At 33.0% G+C, this 25,710-nt stretch overlaps 2 protein-coding genes across 3 annotated transcripts in view; both read right to left on the bottom strand.

Moving 5' to 3' along the window:
- Positions 1–663: 663 nt before the first annotated feature.
- LOC115875265 (zinc carboxypeptidase A 1-like) lies at positions 664–16,569 on the bottom strand. The gene is made up of 13 exons (XM_030890688.1): positions 16,140–16,569; positions 15,846–16,018; positions 15,542–15,683; positions 12,510–12,800; positions 12,096–12,180; positions 11,259–11,461; positions 5,526–5,713; positions 5,113–5,314; positions 4,721–4,890; positions 4,516–4,657; positions 2,726–3,016; positions 2,581–2,665; positions 664–926 (listed from the first exon to the last, which is right to left on the bottom strand). Exons 1-13 carry the CDS (start codon positions 16,512–16,514, stop codon positions 721–723), a joined length of 2,553 nt encoding a protein of 850 aa, XP_030746548.1. The 5' UTR covers positions 16,515–16,569; the 3' UTR covers positions 664–720.
- A 5,765-nt stretch (positions 16,570–22,334) lies between these two features.
- The window catches only part of LOC115875246 (xanthine dehydrogenase-like), a 31,899-nt gene continuing 28,523 nt past the window's right edge, over positions 22,335–25,710 (bottom strand). For both annotated transcript variants that reach the window (XM_030890666.1, XM_030890667.1), the window contains 2 exons: positions 22,594–23,060; positions 22,335–22,534 (listed from right to left, as the gene is read on the bottom strand). In XM_030890666.1, the coding sequence (XP_030746526.1) occupies positions 22,467–22,534; positions 22,594–23,060 (535 nt within the window). In that variant the 3' untranslated portion in view covers positions 22,335–22,466. The remainder of the gene's footprint in view (positions 22,535–22,593; positions 23,061–25,710) is intronic.

Here is a 25,710-nt window from a genome sequence, read left to right as displayed (position 1 = left end):
CTTTCATTTCAGCTTTGTAATTGAAATGTATCAAAATTATTATGTAAACAAATAAAAACCAGACTCTCAAAAAGATATTCTGTCATTATAAACGTCAAAAAATTTCCAGTATAATTCGCTGTTGGGTGCTCGCAAGGATAAATTTCCACTAAAATTTATCCGTTGCCATGGTGATTGGTCAAAAAAAAACAGGTTTTGATTGGTTAAAAATTACAGGTGTGGAATTTTCAAAGTAAAATAACTGGGTTCTTTTGTAATTATTTGAAAAACGGTAAAGAGAAAATAAGTTTCTTTTATCGAGATCTACCAGACTTGAAAATATTTGCACTTATTTGAGACTCACCCTGTAGAGATATAAATATTTATAAATTTTTATCTATATAGATAAAAATAAATATATTTTTTGCTTTGTCATTCTCAAATTTTCGGTATTTTTATATACGTTTCAATAATGATTTCAAGGTTCTTTAATAATGATTTGCAGTTTTCAATATTTTTATCTATTATCGATTAAAGTCACAATAATTCTTGATAAAACATATCTACTGCGCGATAAAAATAATCAGACACTTTTCAGAAACATAAAAATTCTATCTACTCTTCAATAAAATAAAATTAACTGTCAAAAAATAGTTATTTTATGTATAAAAAAATAAAAGATAGTTCTCATATCACAATAAAGATTTATTCACTAACATCTAGCCACAATACAATCAAAATCTATTCGGAATCAGTTCTGGGATGAAGGAGTTCGTATGACCTAAAGATGGACACCAAAGAGTCCAAAGTTTCCAAGCCTGTAGGAATAATTTCCTCGGCCGGTAAAATGAACCCATTTTGACCCAAATCCCGTAATTCGTAGGTGTAACTGATTGGTACTTGGAATTCGTTCTTAACCCAGTCCATACTGCCACCAGTAGCAACATCTGAAATTAAATATTACTAATAATAAAAATGGAATCTTTATTAATACTGAAAAGGAAATATACTCAATTCTGCCACCCAAAAAATTTGACAAATTCTTGCATGAGCTACACATTTTTAAATAAAGTGTTTGATTTCAGAGATTGTTTCATTGACAAAAACAATATTTTTATAATAATTTTAATAGCCTGTATGTCCATCTCTCGCAGCAATAACAACAAGAGGTCTTCGTCTTATTGAATGAATAACGGTAGTTATTCTTTCTTGATATACAGGGTGTCCCAGAAATAAGTGTAAGTATTTTAGGGGGTGGTAGATCTCGATAAAAGAAATATATTTTCTCTTTGCCGTTTTTCAAATAAGTCATTTTTTAATTCGTGCCCTCAAAGAAATTTCCGAAAATAATTTAAGCTCTTGTGATATTATAAGTGAAAATTTAAAAAAAATGATTTTTTGCTAAAATTTTGAGAGCAACTGGATCTTTTCTAGATTTTCTTTCTTGTAAATTTAATCTAATATCTATGTTGCAATATTATCAAGAAATTATGTTTTTTAACTAAAAACTAAAAAAAATTCCAAAAAATTTTTCAAAAAATTTCGAATTTTCAAAATTTTTTTCGCGAAAAAAACTCATAGGGGTGTTTCTGGGGTTGAACTATACTACCAGTTAAAATATTTGCACTTATTTCTGGGACACCCCGTATAGCTTGATGAATATTAAGCTATAGATTGGCGGATAGGTAAATGGTATCCATTGAACTTATTTTAATTTCAAAAATATACCGGGTGTGTCTCAAAAGTGGCTCACCCCTATAATTTTCTTATTTTTTCAGTTAAAAAAACGAAATTTCGTATGTTATTATACGACATAAATTAGGATTGATTGACGTATTCAATTGTTTTCAGTCACTTCCTGTTTCACCGGAAATGACTACAACTTGTGATTTTTAAACGGCACCCTCGGTATTTTTTTTACTTCATTCGATAGAAAATAACACCCTTAATAGAATGACATATCATATGTCAACTTTTGACATTTTCGCATATGGTTTATTTGAAATTATAACTTACGGTTCGTAACGAAAATTTGACTCGAAATACCAAGTGTGTGGTATCAAATTATACGTAAAAAAATGCTTGAGATATGATTAAAAATAAAATTTGAGCATTTTCTAACTGGCCAGGACAAGTCACTAAAAACATTAGACAACCAAATCTATTTTTCCAAGGCTCCTTGATTAAGAATTAGTGTTTTTAACATAGCCATGACACTCTAGATTGAATTTTAAAATACGATTTTTTATTAAGCGAAAATGTCAAAAGTTGACATATGATATGACATTCTATTCAGAATGTCATTTTCTATCAAATAAAGTAAAAAAATACCGAGGGTGCCATTTAAAAATCAAAAGTTGTTGTCATTTTTGGTGAAACAGGAAGTGATCGAAAACAACTGAATACGTCAATCAATCCTAATTTGTGGCATATACTAACATACCAAATCTCGTTTTTTTATCTGAAAAAATAAAAAAGTTTAGGGGTGAGCCACTTTTGAGACGCACCCGGTATAGTAGTTCTATGCCCACGGAATTTTGGGGCACCCTGTATAATAATTAACTATAATTTTCCTAATAAAAATCTTCAAGTTTTACTCACATATGGTTTCAGCAATGTTTCCTACAACGTACTGAGTGCCGTATCTTCTGGACAAGTCCTGAATAGCTTGTCTACCGATAAGCATCTAAAACATAAAAAAATAACATCAAAAATATACCTCTCTTCAACCAAAAAAGAAATTTACCAGTTCGTCATAGTTGTCCAAATGGGCTGTGGTGTGCCCGTATGGCAATAAAAGCATCTGGCTGTATGAATGCAAGCTAATATAAGCTTCCAGGTTCCTTCCTATCGATCTAATAAAGTTAGAAGTAGAAAGAGTGGATGGTTCGGATAATGGAGCTGGACCACCGTAGGTGTCAGAGCACGGTTGGTTGCTGGCGCCACCTGTCATCCATTGGTAAGGCCAGTTGCGGTTAGGGTCGGCACCGTAGCAGAATATGCTGTACTGGGTACGAGTTTTTCTCCATAAACGGTTCTAAAAACGAAAATAAAAGTAGGGATGTTTTGGAAGTATCGATATTTTTAAAATATCGATAGTTGCGAAATATCGATACGTTAGGGATGGGCATACATTATCGATATTTTGCTAATTTTTAGCAAAATATTCATAAAAATTATGGATTATACAGTATGACCCCGAATTTACAAAAAGAAAAAGTTTTTTATTATTGACATTTTGAAAAAAAATGCATTCTTTATATCAATTTTTGTTTGTTCTAAAATAGTTAATCCCGTTTAGATTTTTTCAAATTTCCATACTGTTTTAGACAAAATTAAAAAGAAAACATGGGAATATTAGTTGAATTTTTTCCTAAAAGTCCTAAAAATCATAAGGCGTTTCTATGGTCTATGGTAAGATAACTTTGAAGAAGAAGAGTTTCAGAAGAAGCAAAAATATTTACGAAAAATATAGCATCAATAAAAAAGTTTTTATTCTTGTAAAGACAAATAAATAAATAAATAAATAAATGCCTTTATTGTAAAAAAAATTTTTCAATTTGTAGACAAAGGTCAGTGGCGCATCCAGAGAGTGAGTCTGGGAGGGGTAGTGGCAATATTTAAATAAGGTAATAGATTTAAATTACATTTTCTCTTAAAGGTATTGTGACTATGGAAAAAATAAACTTAGATTGTTCTAGATTTCTATTTTGATTGATATTATTAATTTATTTTATGACAACTTTAATTTGTACCAGATTTTCTTATTTATAAATTTCTTCCTGGGAGGGGTAATTACCCCCATTATCCCTCCCGTATATGCGCCCCTGACAAAGGTAAACTAAACAAACGAAGTAAACAAACAAGGTACACAAACAAACAAACAAAAGACAACAATCCGGGGACATACTGTATAAAGATATTACTGTTGTATGACTGTGATCAAAAATTCGTAAAATAATAATAAATAAAAAATAGGAATGTGGAGAAGTTGGTTAACAAATATTGATACGTTAGGAATGTGCGAAAAATATCGATATCTTACGGAACATTGACATACAGGTTTACATAGATAAGATGCTGACTGTTTTATTGCTATGAACAAACCCGCAAAATAAATAAAAATAGAAAATTATCTACATTTTCATAATATCGATTCGTTAGGGCAAAAAAAAAAAGTTTTAGCAAAATATTCATATAAATATGGATTATATAAAGATGCTTACTGTTGTAACATATAGTGAAAAATAATAACAATTAAAATATAAGAATGTTCAGAACTACTTATATTTTTAAAATATCGATAGCTACAAAGTTTATCGTTAGGAATGGCGTAAAAAATATCGATATGTAACGGAAAATTGACATTAAGATTTACATAAAGATGCTTAGTGTTGTATGGCTATGAACCAATCCGCAAAATAAATAAAAATAGAAATGTTTAAAAGTATCGATATTTTTAAAATAATCAAAATAGTTTAAAAGTATCAAAATTTTTCGGAAAATTGGCATTATAGTTTAAATAAAGATGCTTACTGTTGTATGGCTGTGAACAAATCCATCGGGGTTGAATACAGGGAATACATAAAAATCGTAGCTTTCCGCCAAATGACGAACTTCTGCATCGGTATTGCCAATCAGTTGGTTAATGATGAAAGTAGCTACAGCAGAAGTAATCCTGAAAATTTATATTTAATATTGAAACAATCTCTTTTAACTATAACCAGAAAAAAATCATTACCATTCCCTGGCATGGATGTTAGCCTCAATAAACACTATACGTTCCGCATTGGCTGGGTTATGCGATATCCTAACGCCCAGTATATCACGTCCTTGGCCTGTAGAACCGCCGTAAAGTAAAGTAACTCTGTCAGGGTACGAGCTTGCAATACTCCTTAACCAACCATAGATCTAAAAGGAACAAAATTCTTTATGAAATATCATCAATAATGTTTTTTTTTTCTATAAACGGAAATAATATAAATAGAGATGTTTAGAAATATCGACATTTTCAAAATATCGATACATTAGGGACGGGCATAAATTATCGATATTTTAGCTCAAAAATTAAAATCATTCAAATCATCCAAAAATTATTTAAATAAATTAATAGTATTTTTTAGTATATTTTACCTCATCCAAAGTATGGTATGCTCTCCAGTCGAAAGATCCAGCCAATGTATCGGGTCTAAATCCTTCGTTGTCAATGGATTTCTGGATATCTTCCACCAAAACTTCACTTTCAATATTGTTCTCTTCCAGGATAGCTTTGAATTCGGCTTGGTGGTCTGGAGATATTAAAACATCCACAGGTTGTGCCTCGCCTTGAATGGGACTAAAATATAATATATTTTGTGTTGTTTACAAAATAGTTTTTTTTAAAGGTACTAAAATTTTGATTACTACTTTTCAAATTATTGTTCTGTATATATTATAGAAGAATCTAAAGCAAGAGAAATGATATAAAAAACAAACCCAGAATTAGAGTATAAGAAATTAGGCTATGATCATGACGACATATTATAGAAGATTAATATTTTTCTTACCTGAAGAAATGATATCCAGACAGTGGAGCTGATTCCAGATCGATCAGACTTTGTACCATAGCCTTTGTTTTAGGTACAAACCTAAACAAAGTGTAGTTGTCATATCTGACTTTGTCTGAGGTAGCTAGGGTAGCGCTGAGAGCTACGGTCGCCAAAGCCACAAGGAGGAACTTCATCTTAGAAGGGTTCTAAGACGGTAATGCACTAGGAATAAGTTAGACAAGTTCATATATTATATTTTTGAAAAGCACAATGACATCACAGAACACATAACACTTGTTTATTTTAAAAATACTGTAGTTTAATTTAATCCACTTGAATTTTGATATTGTGTAGGTACTTCAAAGGTACGAATGTGGACAAATGTATAGAGAAATAAAATGTTATTTGATATGGTAATAAATGCAATGGGTTTACATATCTAATGCATAGGTATCAATCAATCTAGGGCATACAAGGAATATATAAATTCCAACTCCAAACAAATGTTTAGGACAAATGAACTTCTACAAAATATTGAAATAAATTGTTTTGGTTATACCACAGATTATACCGATTATAAACTTTGTTTTTTCTTTATTGTTTTTCGTGGTTCCAATTTTCGGAATCGGGCACTAGTTAGGTTACTAGTTTGCGCACATAGCACGCCCATTTATGGCCTCTAAAATTGTGCACAGCGCCTGACAGGCACAGTTATTAGAGAGATATCGGAAAACCGAATAGCGTCATGCTGTATTTACGCGTACCTTATCATGGTTACGATATGCGCGAGTCAATTTTTAACGCAACACCCGCTAATAACGTTACCGCCTAACGTAATTTGCGGATCAATTACAACAAGCGCTATTTCTAAATAACGTTTAAAAATTGCTTTAATGGGCATCTGCGGGTATTTGACAACCGGGGCCGGCCGGCGAGTTCTTTTATTTTAGGTTATGTTTGAATTGTTTTGAATTATTACTTTAGTTTTATTAGGTAATTAGATATTTAAGTAGCTGGGATTAGTTTTAATTAAATAAATATGGCCCAAAATATGGATTCCACCTCTTCCAATATTAAAGAACCTATAAAGAGGCTTAGGTTTACAGCAGATGATGACTTAGCCCTAAAGAGAATTTGTTACTTGTTGCCCTAAACCCACTGGCAGACGTTGAACAATAAAGCACTGGAAATAAGCACTTTAGCCCTTTAGTTTTAAAATACCTAGTAAACAAAACAATTTCAAAGCTTTAAATTCAAAGTTAGGTTAAGTTTAAATAGCGAACGCGACGCGAACAGAATTCTTTCCGATCCGATAACTATAAATGAAGAGAGTTAATATAGCACCTCACGTAAAGGAAATAACACCTGGCCTTATTAACGTCCATGTACGCTATTCGGTTTAGCGATATCTCTCTATTACGCTGTTTATTGTTATTTTACGCGAGTTTATTTTTGCACACAGGAAATTTGACTCGTTTGCACATCGTCATAAAAAACAATTTTCGTACCACGAATTAGGGACAAGATTTTTATCTGTATACTTATAGGATACCTAATCTGTGACAGTATGAACGGACGTATACAGGCAGTTATGGCAGCCAAGGGAGGCAATACAAAGTACTAGGATATTTTTTACATTTTTTTTTCTGTTTGTATAATTGAGTATTGCAGATTTTTTCTTTAATATTGTTAGTTCTGTCAGCGTTATTAATGTTTATTAAAACCAGGACTGTATCGTTAGTATTTAACGCTTTTTTTTTAATTTAGTATAGAGTATCCAATGCAGCGTAATATGACGTTACGACAATAGTCACCAAAACCATCTCGTCATATTAAAAGATTACATCAAAAAGTAATGATAATTGAAAAAATTGCAAATTAAGCTTTTAAAAGTTAACCAAAGTATGTATTGACATGAATCAAAAAACAAAATGCATATGCTTGAGACATGATTCTGATCGTGAAATTATATTTTAGGAAAATTTATACACGAAATTATTTCACAGGGTGTTTTGAAGTTAGGGTAAAAAAAACCTCGATTGACCCTGTATAATAGCCAAATACTGAAGTTTATAAAAAAACTGAGTTTACGAATTAAAGTTGATATAATTATAGAGAGTTTTCTAAAAAAATCATGAAAATAGGGCTAATAATAACAAAAAATACACTTTAAAATTGATCAAAAAATTTTCCGTTCAGTTTTTTTTGCATCTGGGTGTAATAAACATCCAGTAGTTAATATTACACCTTTACAGTAAATTATAAGGAAATGATATTTCATTATACGAATTTTTAATCTGTAATCAATAATTGTAATCAATCATACTATCAGAAATGAATGAATGAAGATAAGAAAAGTACTTCAAAACAAAAATTAAAACGTTTTCAAGATGTCTGTCACTACTTTGGTGTCGTTTGCAAAATATTAGATAAGAAAATTGATAAGGACGTGACCAATATATTTTTTTTAATTATGTATACAGGGTAGAGACCCCAGGATCTCTACTACCAGAAATCAACAGAAGAATTATTAATTTCCCTCTTTTCTGGTACAGCAGCAGCCTCGTCATGTATAGGTATTTTTGACTGAATGAACCATTAAAACTGCTGCATTTTTTAGGTTATTATATAGTTCTTATCACGAAACTGTTCCTCTTAACTTTTCTACATTTGGCATCTTGTATAATAATGTCATGACTCAAACGAAAATAACCTAGCCAATACTTAGGCAGTGGATATAAATGTGTTCTGACGTAATTCTATGTTACAGTCCATAATAAGAATATTTGGATTTTTGAGACATATTAATATTTTATTATCTACAGTTGAGGGTTGGAACCTTTGGTGTTACACAGCAAAATAAAAAACACTAAATCACCACAATACACCAAAACACTTTTACTTTTACACTGGACGCGCGTTTCGCTAACCATGTTAGCATCATCAGCAGATGATTATAAACTAAAGTACAATCTACAAGTTGAGCGTTTATATACTCGCCCAGTGGACACCGAGTGGGCGTGGCAAAATCTAGCCAATCGAGTCAGAGCCAACTGAGCGTAACAGTTAGATTTCCGCCACTAGAGTAGTAGGAACAAAGAACTTGAAGGAATTGGACCGTTGACTCTGTTCATACTATCTTTACATTTATTAATTCTGATGCTTTCATATGCATCTAATTGCCTGTAATTTGAGACTTGTTTAATTAATTTTAAATTATTAAGATCTATACTATGTTCATTATCAACAATATGTTCGGCAACGCAAGATTTATCCGGTCTACCATATCTTATCTGAGCTAAATGTTAATATTGATCTTCTAGTTTGCCCAACATATTTTTGATTACAATCTTTACAAGAAATTTCATAAATACCCGACCTTTCCAGTGGAGGTGTTTTACGGAGATACGTCTAAATATTTTTCGATACCGTTTGATAGAGAGTTATCCCGTGGTCTAAAAGGAATTTTTAAGAATGTCAATTATAAACTTGTGTATAGTGCTAATAATAAATTACAACAATTATTAGGTAATCAAAGGATAAAACACCTCCACTGGAAAGGTCGAGGTATTTATGAAATTTCTTGTAAAGATTGTAATCAGAAATATGTTGGGCAAACTAGAAGATCAATATTAACTAGATTTAAAGAACATTTAGCTCAGATAAGATATGGTAGACCGGATAAATCTTGCGTTGCCGAACATATTGTTGATAATGAACATAGTATAGATCTTAATAATTTAAAATTAATTAAACAAGTCTCAAATTACAGGCAATTAGATGCATATGAAAGCATCAGAATTAATAAATGTAAAGATAGTATGAACAGAGTCAACGGTCCAATTCCTTCAAGTTCTTTGTTCCTACTACTCTAGTGGCGGAAATCTAACTGTTACGCTCAGTTGGCTCTGACTCGGTTGGCTAGATTTTGCCACGCCCACTCGGTGTCCACTGGGCGAGTATATAAACGCTCAACTTGTAGATTGTACTTTAGTTTATAATCATCTGCTGATGATGCTAACATGGTTAGCGAAACGCGCGTCCAGTGTAAAAGTAAAAGTGTTTTGGTGTATTGTGGTGATTTAGTGTTTTTTATTTTGCTTTTATTATCTAATCTAGTTTAAACCTTTTTTAACTCTTCTCTGCTGTCTCAGTAATTTTTAGTAAATTCATTTTAGCAACATTATAAACAACAATTTAGACTTGGCTTTTAGGCCGTTCCCAATTCAAGCCAAGCATAGAGATAGTCATCTTTATGTTTTCTCTGTCAACCGCAGAGTTCGCGTCAAATTCGTCTACGTTTTTACAAAAGGGAGCTCGAAAAATATTGCACCGAGGCCCTCAGTTGTCAATCTACGCTACCGTATTCTTAGTAGAGAAAAATAAAACACTTAGATCGAGACTATTTAAATTTACCTAATGCTATTCATTTTTTTTCTGCTGCCAGTCAGTCATATTTATTAGTTATTAATAAAATAATTTGGACGTAGTAAAACTATACAGGGTGGGTCTTAAATAAGTGCAAATATTTTCAGGGGTGGTATATTTCGACCCCAGGAACACGTCTATGAGGTTTTTCTTGCAAAAAAAATATGTTTCAAATCGAGCATTTTCTTTTAAATTTTCCTAAACTTTTTTGAACTTCCTGTTCACCGCAAATTTTCCCACGGTATAGTTTCTTATTCTCTGATATTACGACACTAAAAGAGATGCAAATACCGAAAAATTGAGGTGGCTCAAATTTATTTAAAAATAAATCTATATTTTTTTTTAATTTCCAAACTTTAATAACTCGATTGGACTTATTTGAAACTCGGTAAAGAATATATTATGTTTCTTTTATTGAGATCTACCAGCCCTGACAATATTTGCACTTATAGACTCACCTTGTATAATAAAAATTTTCAAACCGAACAAACAATAAATGTTTATTAAAATTATAAGTGTCCCAGAGAAAGATCTTACAATAGTTATTTTACAAATTGGTGTTTATGTTTAAAAGCATCTGACGATCATACTGATTACTGATGCAAATTGATTAGTTAGTTATGGAGTCACTAAGAATCTTACGTCACTTTAGTTAGAAGATTAAGCATTTAATTTTTGCTAATCCAATCTTTTTTGAGCTCTGATCAGGACCGGCCCACCGGGAACATTTTCCCGTTTTCCCATATGGCCCATCCACCCCTGAATGTGAATCAACCTTAAAACGGATATTATAAGGAAACTACAGATCGCACAATGCTCGATGGAACGATATATGCTGGAAATAACCAAAAAAGACCGTAAAAGAATACAGTGGATACGAAAAAGACCCAGGTAATAATAGACGTCATCCACAAAATCAAATCTCTCAAGTGGCAATGGGCGGACACCTGGCAAGAAGGACGGACAACAGATGGACCACAAAAGTTACAGCATGGTACCCAGGAATTAAGAGACCAAGAAAAAGGCCGAACCTGAGATGGGACCATGACATTAGGAAATTAGCAGCGATAACTTGGGCTTGCATAGCCAACAATAGGCAGCCAATGGGCCCAACTACAAAGATAGAATCTAAATATGTGAAGGAGGCTGCACCATAATTGAAAATTATTGAATACGCTGAATATGATGATGAATGATAATGAATAGTTGGATAGAATAGGAACTAGTAATTTTTGGGTATAAAAAAATTAAAGAAAAATAGTACTGGATATTTAATATTATATTTAAAATACTTATTAGTTAGTATAAATATAAATATAATTAATTATTATTGTCAAGCAACGATCGATCTACGTATGCTTCAAAAATCGCTATAACCGATTCCAAAGTTTCTATCGATGTTGGTATAATTTGTTCAGCTGGCAGCACGAAACCGTAGCTACCCAAATCTCTCAGCTCCCAACAGTAGACTATGGGAGTTTTGAAAGTAGCTTTCACCCAGTCCATACTGCTACCAGACACTTCATCTACAAGTAATAAAAGTACATTTAAAACTAATAGTACATGTTTTCGAAAAAAAACAACGTCATAGAAGGTCGAGAAATAACATTTTAGTGCGAGTTTTACTATTTCGGACGCCTGAATTTCTTGAAAGTAACCAATTTATAATGTTCTCAGAAAAATTAAACGAAGAATTAAAAAACATAGAAAAAATGACCTGTATATTTATAAACAACGAGTCACTATTTCGATGTGATAAGTAATTGATAAAACAGGGGGAAATTAAAACAACTTTCATTGCACGTCATCAATGACACATGCGTCGTCTTATTAGAGTTTGCTGGTGGTCGTATTATGATGTGCAACCAAAGTTATTTTAATTTCCCAGTTCTGAAAATCAACAAGAATATACAGGGTGGTCCGAATTGTATTCCGGAAAAAATAATACAAAAAACTCCAGACACCAATTTTCATCCAAATATTGGCGCTGCTACAGAAGTTTATTTGGAAAAATCGAAATAAAAGTAAAACTACACCTGTATCACAGAAACTAAGCATTTTAGGACATACATTTATACGGACTTTTTTACTTATTTTTATCTGCATAATATGCTGCCAAACCAAACCCTGTGTACATAGTGTTTAAAAAAATGTACTTACATAGAATTTCTGGCACGTTTCCTATAGTATAAACAGTGTTATAAAGTGATGTTAATCTTCCCAAAGCATATTCACCAATCTCTCTCTACAAAACAGAAATATTATATACAGTATGGCTAAAAACTTGAAAAGAAATAATAGATTATTTTAAGTTTTTCAAAAAAAAATGTGCAAAAATGTCGTACTATAGCTAGATGAATTTTGAAGAAGCCTAATTTTAAGTCATTTAAGTATTCCAAACATTAAGAATTAATTATTGTTGAACAAGTGTGAAAAACGTAGGGTTCTTTAAAAAGTTTCAAAAATGTTTTTCTCTAAAATGAAATGGGAAAACCTTATTCATAATTTTTAAAATTTACGTGGGATTTTCTATGTTCAACACCCTGTATAAAACGTAAAGTTTCATATACCTACCATTTCTTGGTAATTATCCAAATGCTCAGTGGTATGACCGTAAGGCAACAGCAACATCTGGCTGAACGAATGGAAATCGAGATAGGCCACCATGTTGTCAGCGATGGTCTCGATGAAATCCTTCATGACCTTGACGCTGGGCTCAGAAAACGCTACCGGGCCGGCATAGATGTCTGAGCACGGGTTCTGGGAAGCACCGGTGACCATCCACATGCTGTCCCAGTTCCTGTTGGGATCGGCACCCCAGCAGAAAATGTTGTAGCGCGTACGGGTTTTGCGCCATAGACGATTCTAGTGTTTAAAGCAAAAAAAAAGGTTGTCAGAGTAGCCAATTAAGTTTTTCAGTGATTTCTGAGATCAAGGAATCGTTCTACAGAGACCGGAGTTTTTTCGAAGAAAAATTTGTGATTAACTAAACTTCAAAAATAAAAAGTTGAGAACGGTTGCTCATAGCGATTTTTACCAAGAGATATTTTTTACGTAAAAGATCACGGAAATGTATATTTTCTCACTCAGTACTTTTATACAGGTAGGGACGAAAAGTTATCACTCGTCAAAACAGTTAAAACACATATGGGTGGCGCCCCCTACAAATTGGAGTCATATTGACATCAAAATCAAATTTCTCATGTCAAAAAACTCCCAGACACCAATTTTCATCCAAATATTGATGTTACTTCAGAAATTATTTGGAAAAAATCGAAATAAAAATGAATCTTCTACACCCACCCTGTATCTCCGAAACTAAGCAATTTAAAACATACATTTATACGAACTTTTTTACTTGTTTTTATCTGCAGAATATGCTGCCAATGTTTCCGGAATCCAGTTTGGACCACCCTGTATTTAGTTCTAGTGGAACAATTTTGATGATTTTTTAAGCAATTTGTAGCTAAATTATTTCAAATACAAATATACTTTATTATAAGCAACGTCACAAAAAATACAGTTACAGCAAGCGCTGATTTAGGGGAGGGGTAATGGGGGTAATTACCCCCCATCCCTAGACCGATCAAACTTCTTCTTCTTCTTCTTCTTCTTCTTCTTCTTCTTCTTTTAGAAGGCATATCGCCTGTTTAGTTCCGGTTTCCTTCTCGTCTAAGCAACTCTTGCGAGGTTGACTGCCAACTGTCTTGTCAACGTTTAGGTGGTCGTCCAGTAGGTCTTCTGCCATGGGGTATGTTGTTGCGAATTATTATGGCCATTCTGTCGGGGCCCATTCTATTGACATGCTGGTTCCATTCTCTTCTTCTCTGCCTTATCCATCTGACAACGTCGTTTGTTTGGCACTTTTCTCTTATGTCTACATTTCTCTGTCTGTCCCTCAATGTGTATCCAGTTATCATTCTTAAGGTCTTCATTTCAGTTGTTCGTAGGATTCTCTTTGTTACTGATGTTTCAGCTCTGGTTTCCGCACCATATGTCACCACTGGTCGTATGCAGGTTTTGTATATTCTTGTCTTACATTCTGTACTCAAATGTTTGTTTTTCCATATGGGATATTTAAGATGTCCTGATATTGCGGCAGCTTTATTGGCTTGTTTCCTTACTTCTTCTTCCAGGAACCCAGAGCTTGTAATTTTGCATCCGAGGTATTCGAATGACATTATCTGATCAATAGTTTTGTTTTTTATTGCCAATTTGCACCGTAGAGGCTTCTTTGTAGTGGTCATGCATTTGGTCTTATTTGTGGAAATTTGCATGTTAAGTTTTTCTGCCTGTCTGTTATTGTCCTGTAATTGTTAAAAGCTTGTAGCATTCTTTGGAGGTCGTCCTCTGACTCTGCAATAAGTACTGCGTCATCGGCATAACATAATAACTTTATGCATTCCCATTCGATATCCTAATCCAGTATTCTTGACGGTTTTTATTACTTGATCCATGATTGTGTTGAATAACAGAGGGCTGAGACTGTCGCCTTGGCGAATACCAGTTGTAGTTCGACGATGCTGCGTTAAGGTAAAGTTTGTTCTTATTTGGATTGTTGTGTTTGTGTTTAAATCCTTGATAAGTTCTGTGAGTTCTTTCGAGACATTACTGCTTTCCAAGATGGTGATGATGTCTTTTAGTTGGACTCTATCAAAGGCCTTTGTTAAATCTATAAAATATAGATAGGCTGGAGAGTTATATTCTAAGGATTTTTCAACTAGTTGCCTGAGTATGAATAGTGCATCGGTAGTTGATCGGTTTCTTCGGAATCCTTGTTGTTCCTCGCTTATTGGCACTGTTGAGGAGATTTTGTCCGCAATGATCTTAGTCAGAAGTTTTAGCGAGGTGCTCAGTAATGTTATTCCTCTATAGTTTGCCGGGTCTGTTTTATCTCCCTTTTTAAAAATGGGTATTGTTATACTTTGTTTCCATTCTTCTAGTATTTTCTTATGTTTTAATATAATGTTAAACAGTTTTGTGTATTCCTCTATGATAGCCGTGCCTGCATTTTTTAATCGATTAAACTTCAAAAATATTATTTATCAAGTTTACATTAACTTAAACGTCAAATGAAAAATTCCCCTTTAGCAATTTTTTACTATATTATCTATCATATTTTTGTTAGAATAAGGATTTGCTAGAACTAATAAATAATATTCAAAATTTTAAATCGGTGTAACTATCTGAAAAAGTATTTTTTTGCGCTCCGAAAGAGAGTTGTTTGGTGGAACTGGTCAGGAACAGGAACTGGTCACTTACGGTGACGGATTTTACTTATTTTAGTCCACTTTTAGTAAATTGAGTCTCTATGTCTCTATCTGTCTATTATACGAGGGAAAACAAAATGTTGTTGTATTATAGAAAGTCTGAGGCACCCTGTAGAATGGTTTAACATAGTGAGTAATTCAAAAACTACTACATCATCAAGGTACATTTTTTGTCGATAGTTTATTTTTTTATTTAACTCAATAGCCCTATTTTTGTTGGAGATATTCGCTGTTGAAGAACCAAGAAACAATTTATAACAATTCAAGCATTAAAAAACTTCTTCATGCTTCTTGTACTAAAATATTAGTTTTAATAATCAGTATTATTGTACTTACAGTAGTATGAGAGTACTCAAAACCATCAGGATTCATGACTGGGAAGAAGTACCATACGTATCTCCGAGCGACTGCAAGAACATTCTCGTCTGTTGAACGCAAAAATTCGTTTAAAATGTAAGTAGTGGCTGCTGAAGTAATCCTATACAAAAAAGAAAACAGTTCATTAGGTACAAAAAAGTACTTTTTGTAAAAATCTAAAAAAAAAACGGCGTCACAGTGGCTCTTGAAAAAAAAATCAAAGGTTACTGTGACACTGTTTTTTTTTCTTTTTTATTATAGAGTATTATAAATAAAATTTTACCATTCCCTAGCATGGATGTTTGCCTCCATAAAAACAACCTCCTTGTCTGCCGTTTCTGGGGTCAAGTCAAGTTTCACCCCAACAATATCACGACCTTCATGTGATTTGCCCGGTTTTAAAATAGTGATGTATTCACTGAATTCCACTGCCAAATCTTCCAGCCAGTTATTAATCTATAACAGAGAACGTTTTTGGACGTATATAAATTATCATATTTTTATCTGTAGAATAAGATGTCCCTATGACACTTTGGACCACTCTGTATACTCCTTAAAACTTAATATACTTATTTACCTCTTCTAAAGTGTTGTAAAGGGTCCAATTCACTGGATTCAGTTCGTTTCCAAGAGACCTTTTTTCAGCGTCGAACACTTTCTGGACGTCCTGTATAACCACCTCTTTGGTGACGTTCAGGGGTTTCAACATATCTTCGACTGTATGTTGGAAGTCTGGAGATACCATCAGGCTCACCGGTTGGTTCACGTGAGCTGGATCACTCCAGAAATCGTAGGGAGAGAAATCGGTAGACTGTTTTTCTAGGTTTTTCAGCACATGTAAAGCTTCCTTATCTTTGGGGATGATTTTGTAGAGTTTGTAATTGTTATAGGTGACCCTCTCTGCTAGAGAGAGGGTTACGGCTAACGCTAATATTAAAAGGTGTGACTTCATTGAATATCTATTGAATTATGTGAAAAAATGAGACGCTGGCACATTTTTAAGGTAAAAGTAATAAACTTATTATTGATGATTAAGAGGATAAGTATTTTTTGATCTGTTGTAAATTATTTGTATTAGTAGGCTGACGGAAAATGGCTATAAATTGATACTAATGCATTTCATTGTTCTGAAAGCACATCGTTCATCATCAATTGTGAATTGTGATTATTTGGTCTATAAACTATTTCTAGAAAATTTAGCTTACTTTTGAGAATTAAAACTATGAAAAATGCAGCAAATAGATTATAGTAAACAAAATTAAAGTACTTGTTTGTTTAAATAAAAATAGACTTTTTACTTGGAACTTGGAAAATTCTAGCAAATATCTACAAAGCTGTCTAAAGAGAAAACATACTGTTACGTTTTTCGTCTGTTCTGTGTGGATAGAAAGACTAATTTATTTAAACACAATTTATTTTACACTAAGTAACAAAACAATCACGATAAAACTACTTAAAGAACTATTTACAACTTATTTACTATTTATCTAAAAGGAATTTATTTTGAATTTAGCGCGGCAACTGTACGCGACGAACGATCTGTTTATTTCTGTCCTCCTCAGGCCCCAGGCGTAGGTTTATGTACACTGCCCCCTTCTTAGATACATGCTCATCCCGAGATGTACACGATGAATGAAGGTACTTGCAAAGCTGGCCCCTGGTACATTGAGAAGTCTGGTAGAAATAGCAGTCTACAGTTTTCTCGTCCGATCTCAGCTTTGGGTTGTAGCAGCAAACGAGGATCTCAATTCCCGTAAATCTAAACAAGACTTCAGTCATGTTCCGAATTGTACGCCTACTCAAACCATCGAGTCCACACGCCAGCTTCTGAATGGCTAATCGTGTAATGTTGTTGTTTAGCCGGGCTTCTCTCAGTTCAATCAGGGACTTCCATAGATTGAGATAAGTCGGTGGCCATTCCTTGGTGACCAGGTAGAAGAAAAGTATCTTGTTTGGCCATGCGCATTGTCGGTTAGCCTCAAGACGCTTCCAACTTCTGGATCCTGTCGGCGTATTTCTCCGACACGCCCAAACTTCTCATTGAACGTCGCAACGATTCCTCTGGACATTCGCAAATCTCGTGCCACACAGTGAGCGAGCGAATAATCAGGAGGCACGGAAAAGAGGTTCCGTTGTTTTTCTTTGGTCACACCATAGTGAGCCTTCTCATTGCTGTTGTATCGGGCCATAAAGTCGTCAAAGGACATATCGGAATCAGAGGGATCAAAACTGCAGGTTCTCACGGTCCCACCACGATCTTCTATTTCGCCTTGGTAGGGGCTCAAACGGTTGAAATGAACTATCCTCGGTTTTCCTTTTGGCAATTTTCTGATACGGTATACGAGGTCATTAATCCTATCCATGACTTCGTATGGGCCTTCCCACGAGGATTGTAGCTTCGGAGATAATCCACGACGTCTGTGCGGGTTGTAAAGCCACTCCAAATTCCCTGGTTGGTACCCTCCATGTTCAGCTTGAATGTCGTAGTGCTCCTTCATTCGGTCACTAGCGCTTTGAATATTTAGGCGGACTCGCTGATGGATGTCGTCCATCCTTTGACATAGTCTGTGGACATAATCTTTTCCAGCGACTTCTTCTCCCGGTCGGCAACCAAACTTCAGATCACAGGGTAGGCGCACTTCCCGTCCCTTAACGATGCTGGCTGGAGTTTGCCCTGTAGATTCTTGGACGGATAAACGGTAGGCCAATACGGGAATAGCGCCAATATAATTCTAATTCATAAGAAAGGCAGCAAAGAAGACATCAGAAACTGTAGACCAATAAGCCTACTACCATTAATATACAAGATATTCACAAAAATAATAAACAGCAGAAGCAGGCCTTAGAAGCGGCTTCAGCACGATTGTTTTGTAGTTTTGTAGTTGATTTATATAGAAACTCTCGCTAATATACAGGGTGCTACAAATTCGAGGTACGTGGCTATTCTCATAGCCACTTTATTAGGATTATCTGATGGTATTTTTAGATTTTCAAATTAGCTAATAATTTGTGAGATACAGAGACCAACTTAATTTTTTTAAATACCGACGTGCATTTTTTATTTCTGGTTTTGAAATAACTCGGTCTTCTGAGTGTAATGATATATATTTTGGATACCTTAACAATAACAAAACTATTTAATTGTTATTTAAAAAAATTAAAAGTCCAACTCTGTTTTTTTTTAATTTATTTAATCTGATTATATTCAGCATAACAATATTGATCAGCGCTAATTAACATTGAATAAGAAAATTCACGCCAATTGAAAGATTCAAATAATTAATGTCCAGATCAGCAATTTAAAGATATTTATTATTTTTAACTTTTTTTATTGTGAATTTGAAATCTCAGTGTACGATCTTATAATATGTATAATATTAATCGTAGTTATTATAAATAAATCAACTTATATAATATACAGGGTGTTTCAAAACAAATGCGAAAAACTTCAGGGGGTGATTCCTTGTTCAAAATAAAGGGTAGTTTGCTTTATAAACGTTGGGTCAAAAGTCAACCATTAGGGCGATATCGCGGTACAAAGATGGCGAAAAAATAATGTTTTTATTTTTTATCATGAAAGCGAAAAGAGATAGACCAATGAAATTTTACGGAAGCATTACTGTTATGAAAACACACTTTCTGGTAATTTTTTCACTTTTTTAAAATGAGTGGAAGGGGTTGAAATAAACTACCCCTATCATTCTTGTTAATGAAATTTAAAGAAAAATCGTATCAAACACATGCAAACAAAATTAATTTTGATAGTTTAGTTTATTTAGAAACTTTTTTATCTCTTGTGTTTTTTTGATAAAGCTCACCGATTTGAAATTAAAAAATAAAATGTAAAGCATTACATGTCAAGACAAAAAACATTTTTAGATAAAAAATCTAGTCGGCCGCTGTCACTTTTTAGGATGTTTCTATTATTGTTTTATTTGACATTACCCTACTGCAATACGTTATTATCTAGATTATTATTATTATCATTATTATCACTAGATTCTTAATCTAAAAATATTTTTAGTCCTGACATGTAATGCTTTACATTTTATTTTTTAATTTCAAATCGGTGAGTTTTATAAAAAAAATACAAGAGATAAAAAAGTTTCTAAACAAACTAAACTATCCAAATTATTTTTTTTGCATGTGTTTGATAAGATTTTTCTTTAAATTTCGTTAACAAGAATGATAGAGGTAGTTTATTTCAACCCCTTCCACTCATTTTAAAAAAGTGAAAAAATTACCAGAAAGTGTGTTTTCATAACAGTAATGCTTCCATAAAATTTCATTAGTCTATCTCTTTTCGTTTTCTTTGTACCGCGATATCTCCCTAATGGTTGACTTTTGACTCAACGTTTATAAAGCAAACTACCCTTTATTTTGAACAAGGAATCACCCCCTGAAGTTTTTCGCATTTGTTTTGAAACACCCTGTATATGTACAATATTACAATACAATATTTCTAATGCTCTACATGTTCGAAAGGGTTACCACCCTCAATATTGCACAAATTTATTTTTCGTTCAATCTTATTTATAGCTTTTTGAACAGACCTTCTTCTTATACTTCCGAATACATTTTGTACTCTTTAATTGTTTTTTATTACTTGTTAATTGTTTTTGTACTCTTAATGTTGAAATGCATTGATTTCCCTTTACAAATGACGCCAAGTAAAGCGAAAGGTCCAGGATCCTCGCTGGCCATTATACTGCTCTACCATTTCCATTCTTCCGGGAAATGATATTTGATTGTTTATATTAAATTATATTTACATTATTTAATATATATTAATTTTTATTATTTTATTACATTTGATTTTCCGTAGTCAATTATCAATATTGTAACGATGAACAGATTAAATATTAAAAAAAGAGCCGGACTTGAAATTTGCTTAAATAAATTGTGTTCAAATGTCCAAAACAAGTTTTATTGATTTTCCTTATTCGATATTAATTAGCGCTGGTCAATATTGTTGTGATGAATATAATCAGATTAAATAAATTAAAAACCAGAGTCGGATTTGAAATTATTTTAAACAACAATTAAATAGTTTTGTTATTATTAAATTAAGGTACCCAAAAAAAAAGTATCAAGTGTGGCATATCATTGTACTCAGGAGACCGAGTTCTTTCAAAATCTGAAATAAAAAATGCAGGTTCGTATTTAAAAAAATTAAGTTGGCCTCTGTATCTCACAAATTATCAGCTAATTTAAAAATCTGAAAATACCATCAGATAGCCCTAATAAAGTGGCTATGAGAATAAGCAATTAGTTTTTTGATTTTCTCAAAAGTAACGATGGGAAAAAAATAAAAATTATTTTCTAAAAAGTCCGTTTTTTCCAAAAAACTCAGCAATAGTTTTTTTTGAAATTTTTAGTTGTCCCTAGGAAGGTTGTAATTTATTTTTAGATTGACTGAAAACGATTTTGAAACGGGTTAGTTGTCTGTTTTAAAATAATATTCGACTAACAAACCTATTGAAAACTTTGACGCCTTTTTTTTCGATCATAAGTTATTTTCTAGAGTTTTCTGTTTCACTTTTGAAATACAGTGGTTAATTTTTTTATTATACGGTATTACATATCTTTACAACTAACCGTTTATATTCAATATCCATTATAAAGATATTAAAAATAATAGATAGGTAGAAAATCTTTTGATCTCTGCCAGATCTGTTTATCTTTTCCTCTCAATTCGTTATGGTTTATGATGGGGATCATAATAATTTTTATAACACTCCTGTGAAAAAATATGATCAACAAATAGTAATTAACTTTTTGCTAGAAACAATACATCTATTTAGGATCTAAATGAACATAATAAATAAACTATTTGACATTTTGATACACTTTTAGATTGATAAATATAACTTTCAAAAAGAATTATATATGATATTTAAGTACATTTAAAATCCTTTGTAACTATAAATAAGTACATTCTAATTTATATACAGGGTGAAAATATAAAAAAAAAAGTTTACTAGCGTGTACCCGCCACTTCGTTAGCGTCGAATTAATCATTTGTAATGGTGATGAAAAAGCAAAACAAGAATTTCCATTAGCATACAAACTGGATAAAATTTTCTCACATTTATGTCAGCATGAGAAAAAACAATATGGCAATATTATTATATAACTTGGTAATATTTGAGGGGTAGTTTCATCTCGTTGGAATTTGACTTTCGAAAAATCCGTTTGCCAAAAATAAACTTTTTACGTCAAGCAGTTTAAGCAGAATCGTGGTTAATCAATTACCCAACTTTTTGGAACACCCTGTATGATTTTTTTAAAAATTTCAAAATATGTAAAAAACAAAATAAATTATGCGTGTCCAAGCGTTTTCCCGAAAGACTAACCTAAATAACAAATATATATTGTAATATTTGAGGGGCGTTTTCACCCTCTTGGAATTTGAAATTCGCGAAACCCCTTCTTATCGAACCTCTACACCCCACAGTCAATCCGTTTTCCAAAAATCAGCTTTTTCCGTCAAGCGCTTTAAGCAGGATCGTTATTAATCAATGACCAGATTTTTCGAATAAAATATGTAAAAAAAACAAAATAAAATATACGTGTTTAAGCGTTTTTTCGGAAACTTGGCCGTTTTTTAAATAAAAAAATATTGTAATATTTGAGGGGTGGTTTCACCCCCTTGGAACCGGAATTTCGAAAAATCCCTACACCCTACACCCTAGAAACAACCTGTATGCCAAAATTGAACTTCTTACGTTGAATGGTTTGAGCAGGATCATGATTAATCAGTGAGTCAGTCACTTCAGGATTTTATATATTAATATATTATGTAGATAGATTTAAGCACATTTAAAATTCTTTATAACTATAAACAAGTACATTCTAATTTATATACAGGATAAAAATATAAGTTTATTAATAAAACACTAAATTACAAAGTATATTGAGTGTAGTTATTCAAAGTATTGAGCAACGTATTTTCAACTGTAGATGGACCGTCTGTAAAAAATGAAAATTATATTCAAATCAAGCATACTTAATCTTATTCAAAATACAACCTATTGGATACCAAGTCGACGCCGTAGCATTAGCATCCCTACGAGCATTACCCACCGCCAACCTGATTGCCAAAGCTAAAGAAACCGTCAAACACAAAGGAGGTTCGGCTATAGCCTTGGACTTCAAAACCCCAACAGGATTAAAAGTATTATTAGGGAATTTAACCCTAAAATCTATAGGGATATCTTTAGCGCCGAAGGGCTTATAATTCCATGTCCTGTCGTTTGTCAATCTTCCGGTTTTTGTGTCGTAAATCAGTTCTTCTGTGGACTGGTATCCCATGCCCATAACAAGGGCTCCTTCGAGTTGTCCTATGTCGATCAAAGGGCTCATGCTTTGACCTACGTCTTCGATGACGTCAACCCTGGTTACTTGGTGATTTCCGGTTAAGATGTCGACTTCAACTTCCAGGGCACAGCACCCGAATATTGGATAGTTGTGGACATCGGGTAGAGTAGGGGCATAGCTAAGAAAAAAGGATAATAGTACTAGGATTAAAAATAAAAATTATACAGGGTGTCCGAGAAATAAGTGCAAGCATTTTAACTTCGACCCCAGAAACAGTAGTGTTGCACAAGACAAGAATTCTTGTCTTGAAAATCAATTTCTTGTCTTGTCTGAAATTCAAGACAAGAAATTTTCAAAGTCTTATCTTGCAGATTTCTTGAATGGCAAAGTCTTGCCTTGTCTTGCAAGACTCTTGAAATTTCTTGTCTTGAAAAATGTTGCATTCTAACAAAAAGCTAATAATATTTCTATATTTTATTTTATAGAAAGCGTCGTATACAAAATGTAATACGGAAAAATGAACAACAACGATGCTAATTTTAGAAAAAAAAATCGTAACAGACAGCAAACGAACTACGTCAACTCGCCCGTTTGGCGAAACAGGAGCCATTACTAAATAAAAGCTGAATAAGAATACGGAAAGGTCATGCTGGAGTGTACTATTTGCGCTATTTGATACTACTTTTTGTTCGCGGAGCAATTTCGTGCATGAAAAGTAGTACCAAATAGCGCAAATAGCGTGCTCCACGAACCCATCATTGGTTTCTACCGTTAATTTTTTTTATAATACCATTATACCAATAGAATTTTGTGTATAATACCAATTACCAATATACGGTTTGTTGCCTCGACTCTATTTTATTTCATTCTCAACTCTAAAACACTGGCTATGATAGAAAAAAAAATGAACACTGGTCAATATTAATGCCGGGTTTATACAACATTTGAATAAGTCGTAATCATAATCACAGTCCTAATCATCGTCATAATCACAACGCAATTTTAATGTGCGTTTATAGAACATTTTCATAATCATAATTTTTATATCAGTGAAGTTGGGTAACATAATTAAAGGCTAAGTTCGTGGTAGATGACAACAGGTTTATAGGAATTGAAAAATTTAACTTTTATGATTATGACTATGATTGTAATTACGACCATGTAAATATTGTATAAACCCGGCATAACTTGCGCAAAGACCTAATAAATCGCTTAAAAAAATTTATCATTTCCAACTTTCAAGAAATCTTGAATTCAAGAAATCTTGCAAGACTCTTGAAATTTCTTGCATATTAAAATCTCATATATCTTAAAATCGCGTTAGATTTTTCTATTTTTATTAAGATCGTTAAAAAATACGTTTTTATGTGGGATTATTCTTTATTACCCCAATATTAAATTTACTCTTATATTTTTCACTACTAGAAATTAAAACTTAAATTTTTATAATTAACAGGTTACTGCCATTTTTATCGAAGCATTAAACACTACCAAAGTTGTTCGTATGTTCGGGGCGTTCGAGGTTAGATTTGTATGTTGTTGATTTTGCGTTGGCGTTAAATACTTTGAGTTTTCATTTTTGTGTTATTGTACCCTCTTTATTATTTTTGTAATGAAGGGTATTAAAGTTTGTTTTGTGAAGGGCTGTCTAAATAACTCTGAAGCCTCTTCAGAAAAAGTTTTTATAACTGTTCCTTTGGATGAAAGCCGTCGAAGAGCCTGGTTTGAAGCGGCAAGACAACAATATGTCAGCAAAAGTACGAGATTTTGCTGTGAAGATCATTTTAACGTAAGTTCCTTAAGTTTTATTTTACAATTAATTTTATATCTACTTTACATCTTATCTGATAGTCAAGCAGCGTTAAAGGAGATCAACTCAGTATCAATCAATTCGAAATTGGTCAAAGAATGCATAGAGAAGCTGAATAAATTAGGCAAAGAAAACAAAGTCCTCCTACACTGGGTGCCTGCTCACCAAGGGATAGAAGGCAATGAAAAAGCAAATAATCTAGCTAGAAAAGGAGCGAACACTCCACTAACTGGACCAGAACCGTTCTGCTTTCCAAGTGGTAACCAACTCAAGGCGGAACTCAAGAACTTGGAAGATTCCATCCGCAACCTGGAATGGAAATCTTGCAATGGTCTAAGACACTCGAAGAAGTTTCTGAGGGCTTATGATCAAGAAAAATCACAGATCTTCCTGGGTCTGGGTAAGAACAATCTTCGGATTGTCACGGGGTTTTTAACAGGACACTGTCTCCTCAATGAACACCTCAGTAGATTGAAACTAAGAAGAAACGGCGAATGCAGATTCTGTGGGGAAGATGGTGAAATACCAGTACACCTCATCACTGAGTGCGCCGAGACGACAACCATTCGTGCCATGAATTTTGGTACGACTGATATTGGAGATGGAGAAATACCCTCTATAAAACCGTCCCAGATACTGGCTTTTGTCAAAGCCCTGGGACTGTATGATGAGTTATGATTCAAGAAAGGGGGACACAATAGATCTGTAAGGTCGAAGTGATTAACCCCCTTCCCACTCATTCTAAATTCTAAAAAAAATTCTAAAATATCTACTTTAAAATACATTTAGAAAAATGGTTTTTATTTACCTTTGTACCTGGTGGCAAACCGTGACACTTTTGATAGGTGACGTCAGAGATTGCAAAAGTGTTAATTTGAAATTCTTAATATTGATTAATTTGTTTAAAAAAATGGGATGAAATTGAAGTAAAATAAAAAATACGGGTGTCATAAAATTGTATGAAGATTAATTATTTGCAATAAAAAAACTATGGTTAAACTCCGGATTATCGATTGCT

This window comes from Sitophilus oryzae, unplaced genomic scaffold (assembly GCF_002938485.1).
Source record: "Sitophilus oryzae breed Bouriz unplaced genomic scaffold, Soryzae_2.0 scaffold_1356_pilon_pilon, whole genome shotgun sequence".
Lineage (NCBI taxonomy): Eukaryota > Metazoa > Arthropoda > Insecta > Coleoptera > Curculionidae > Sitophilus > Sitophilus oryzae.
This window is presented reverse-complemented; position numbering and strand designations above follow the sequence as displayed.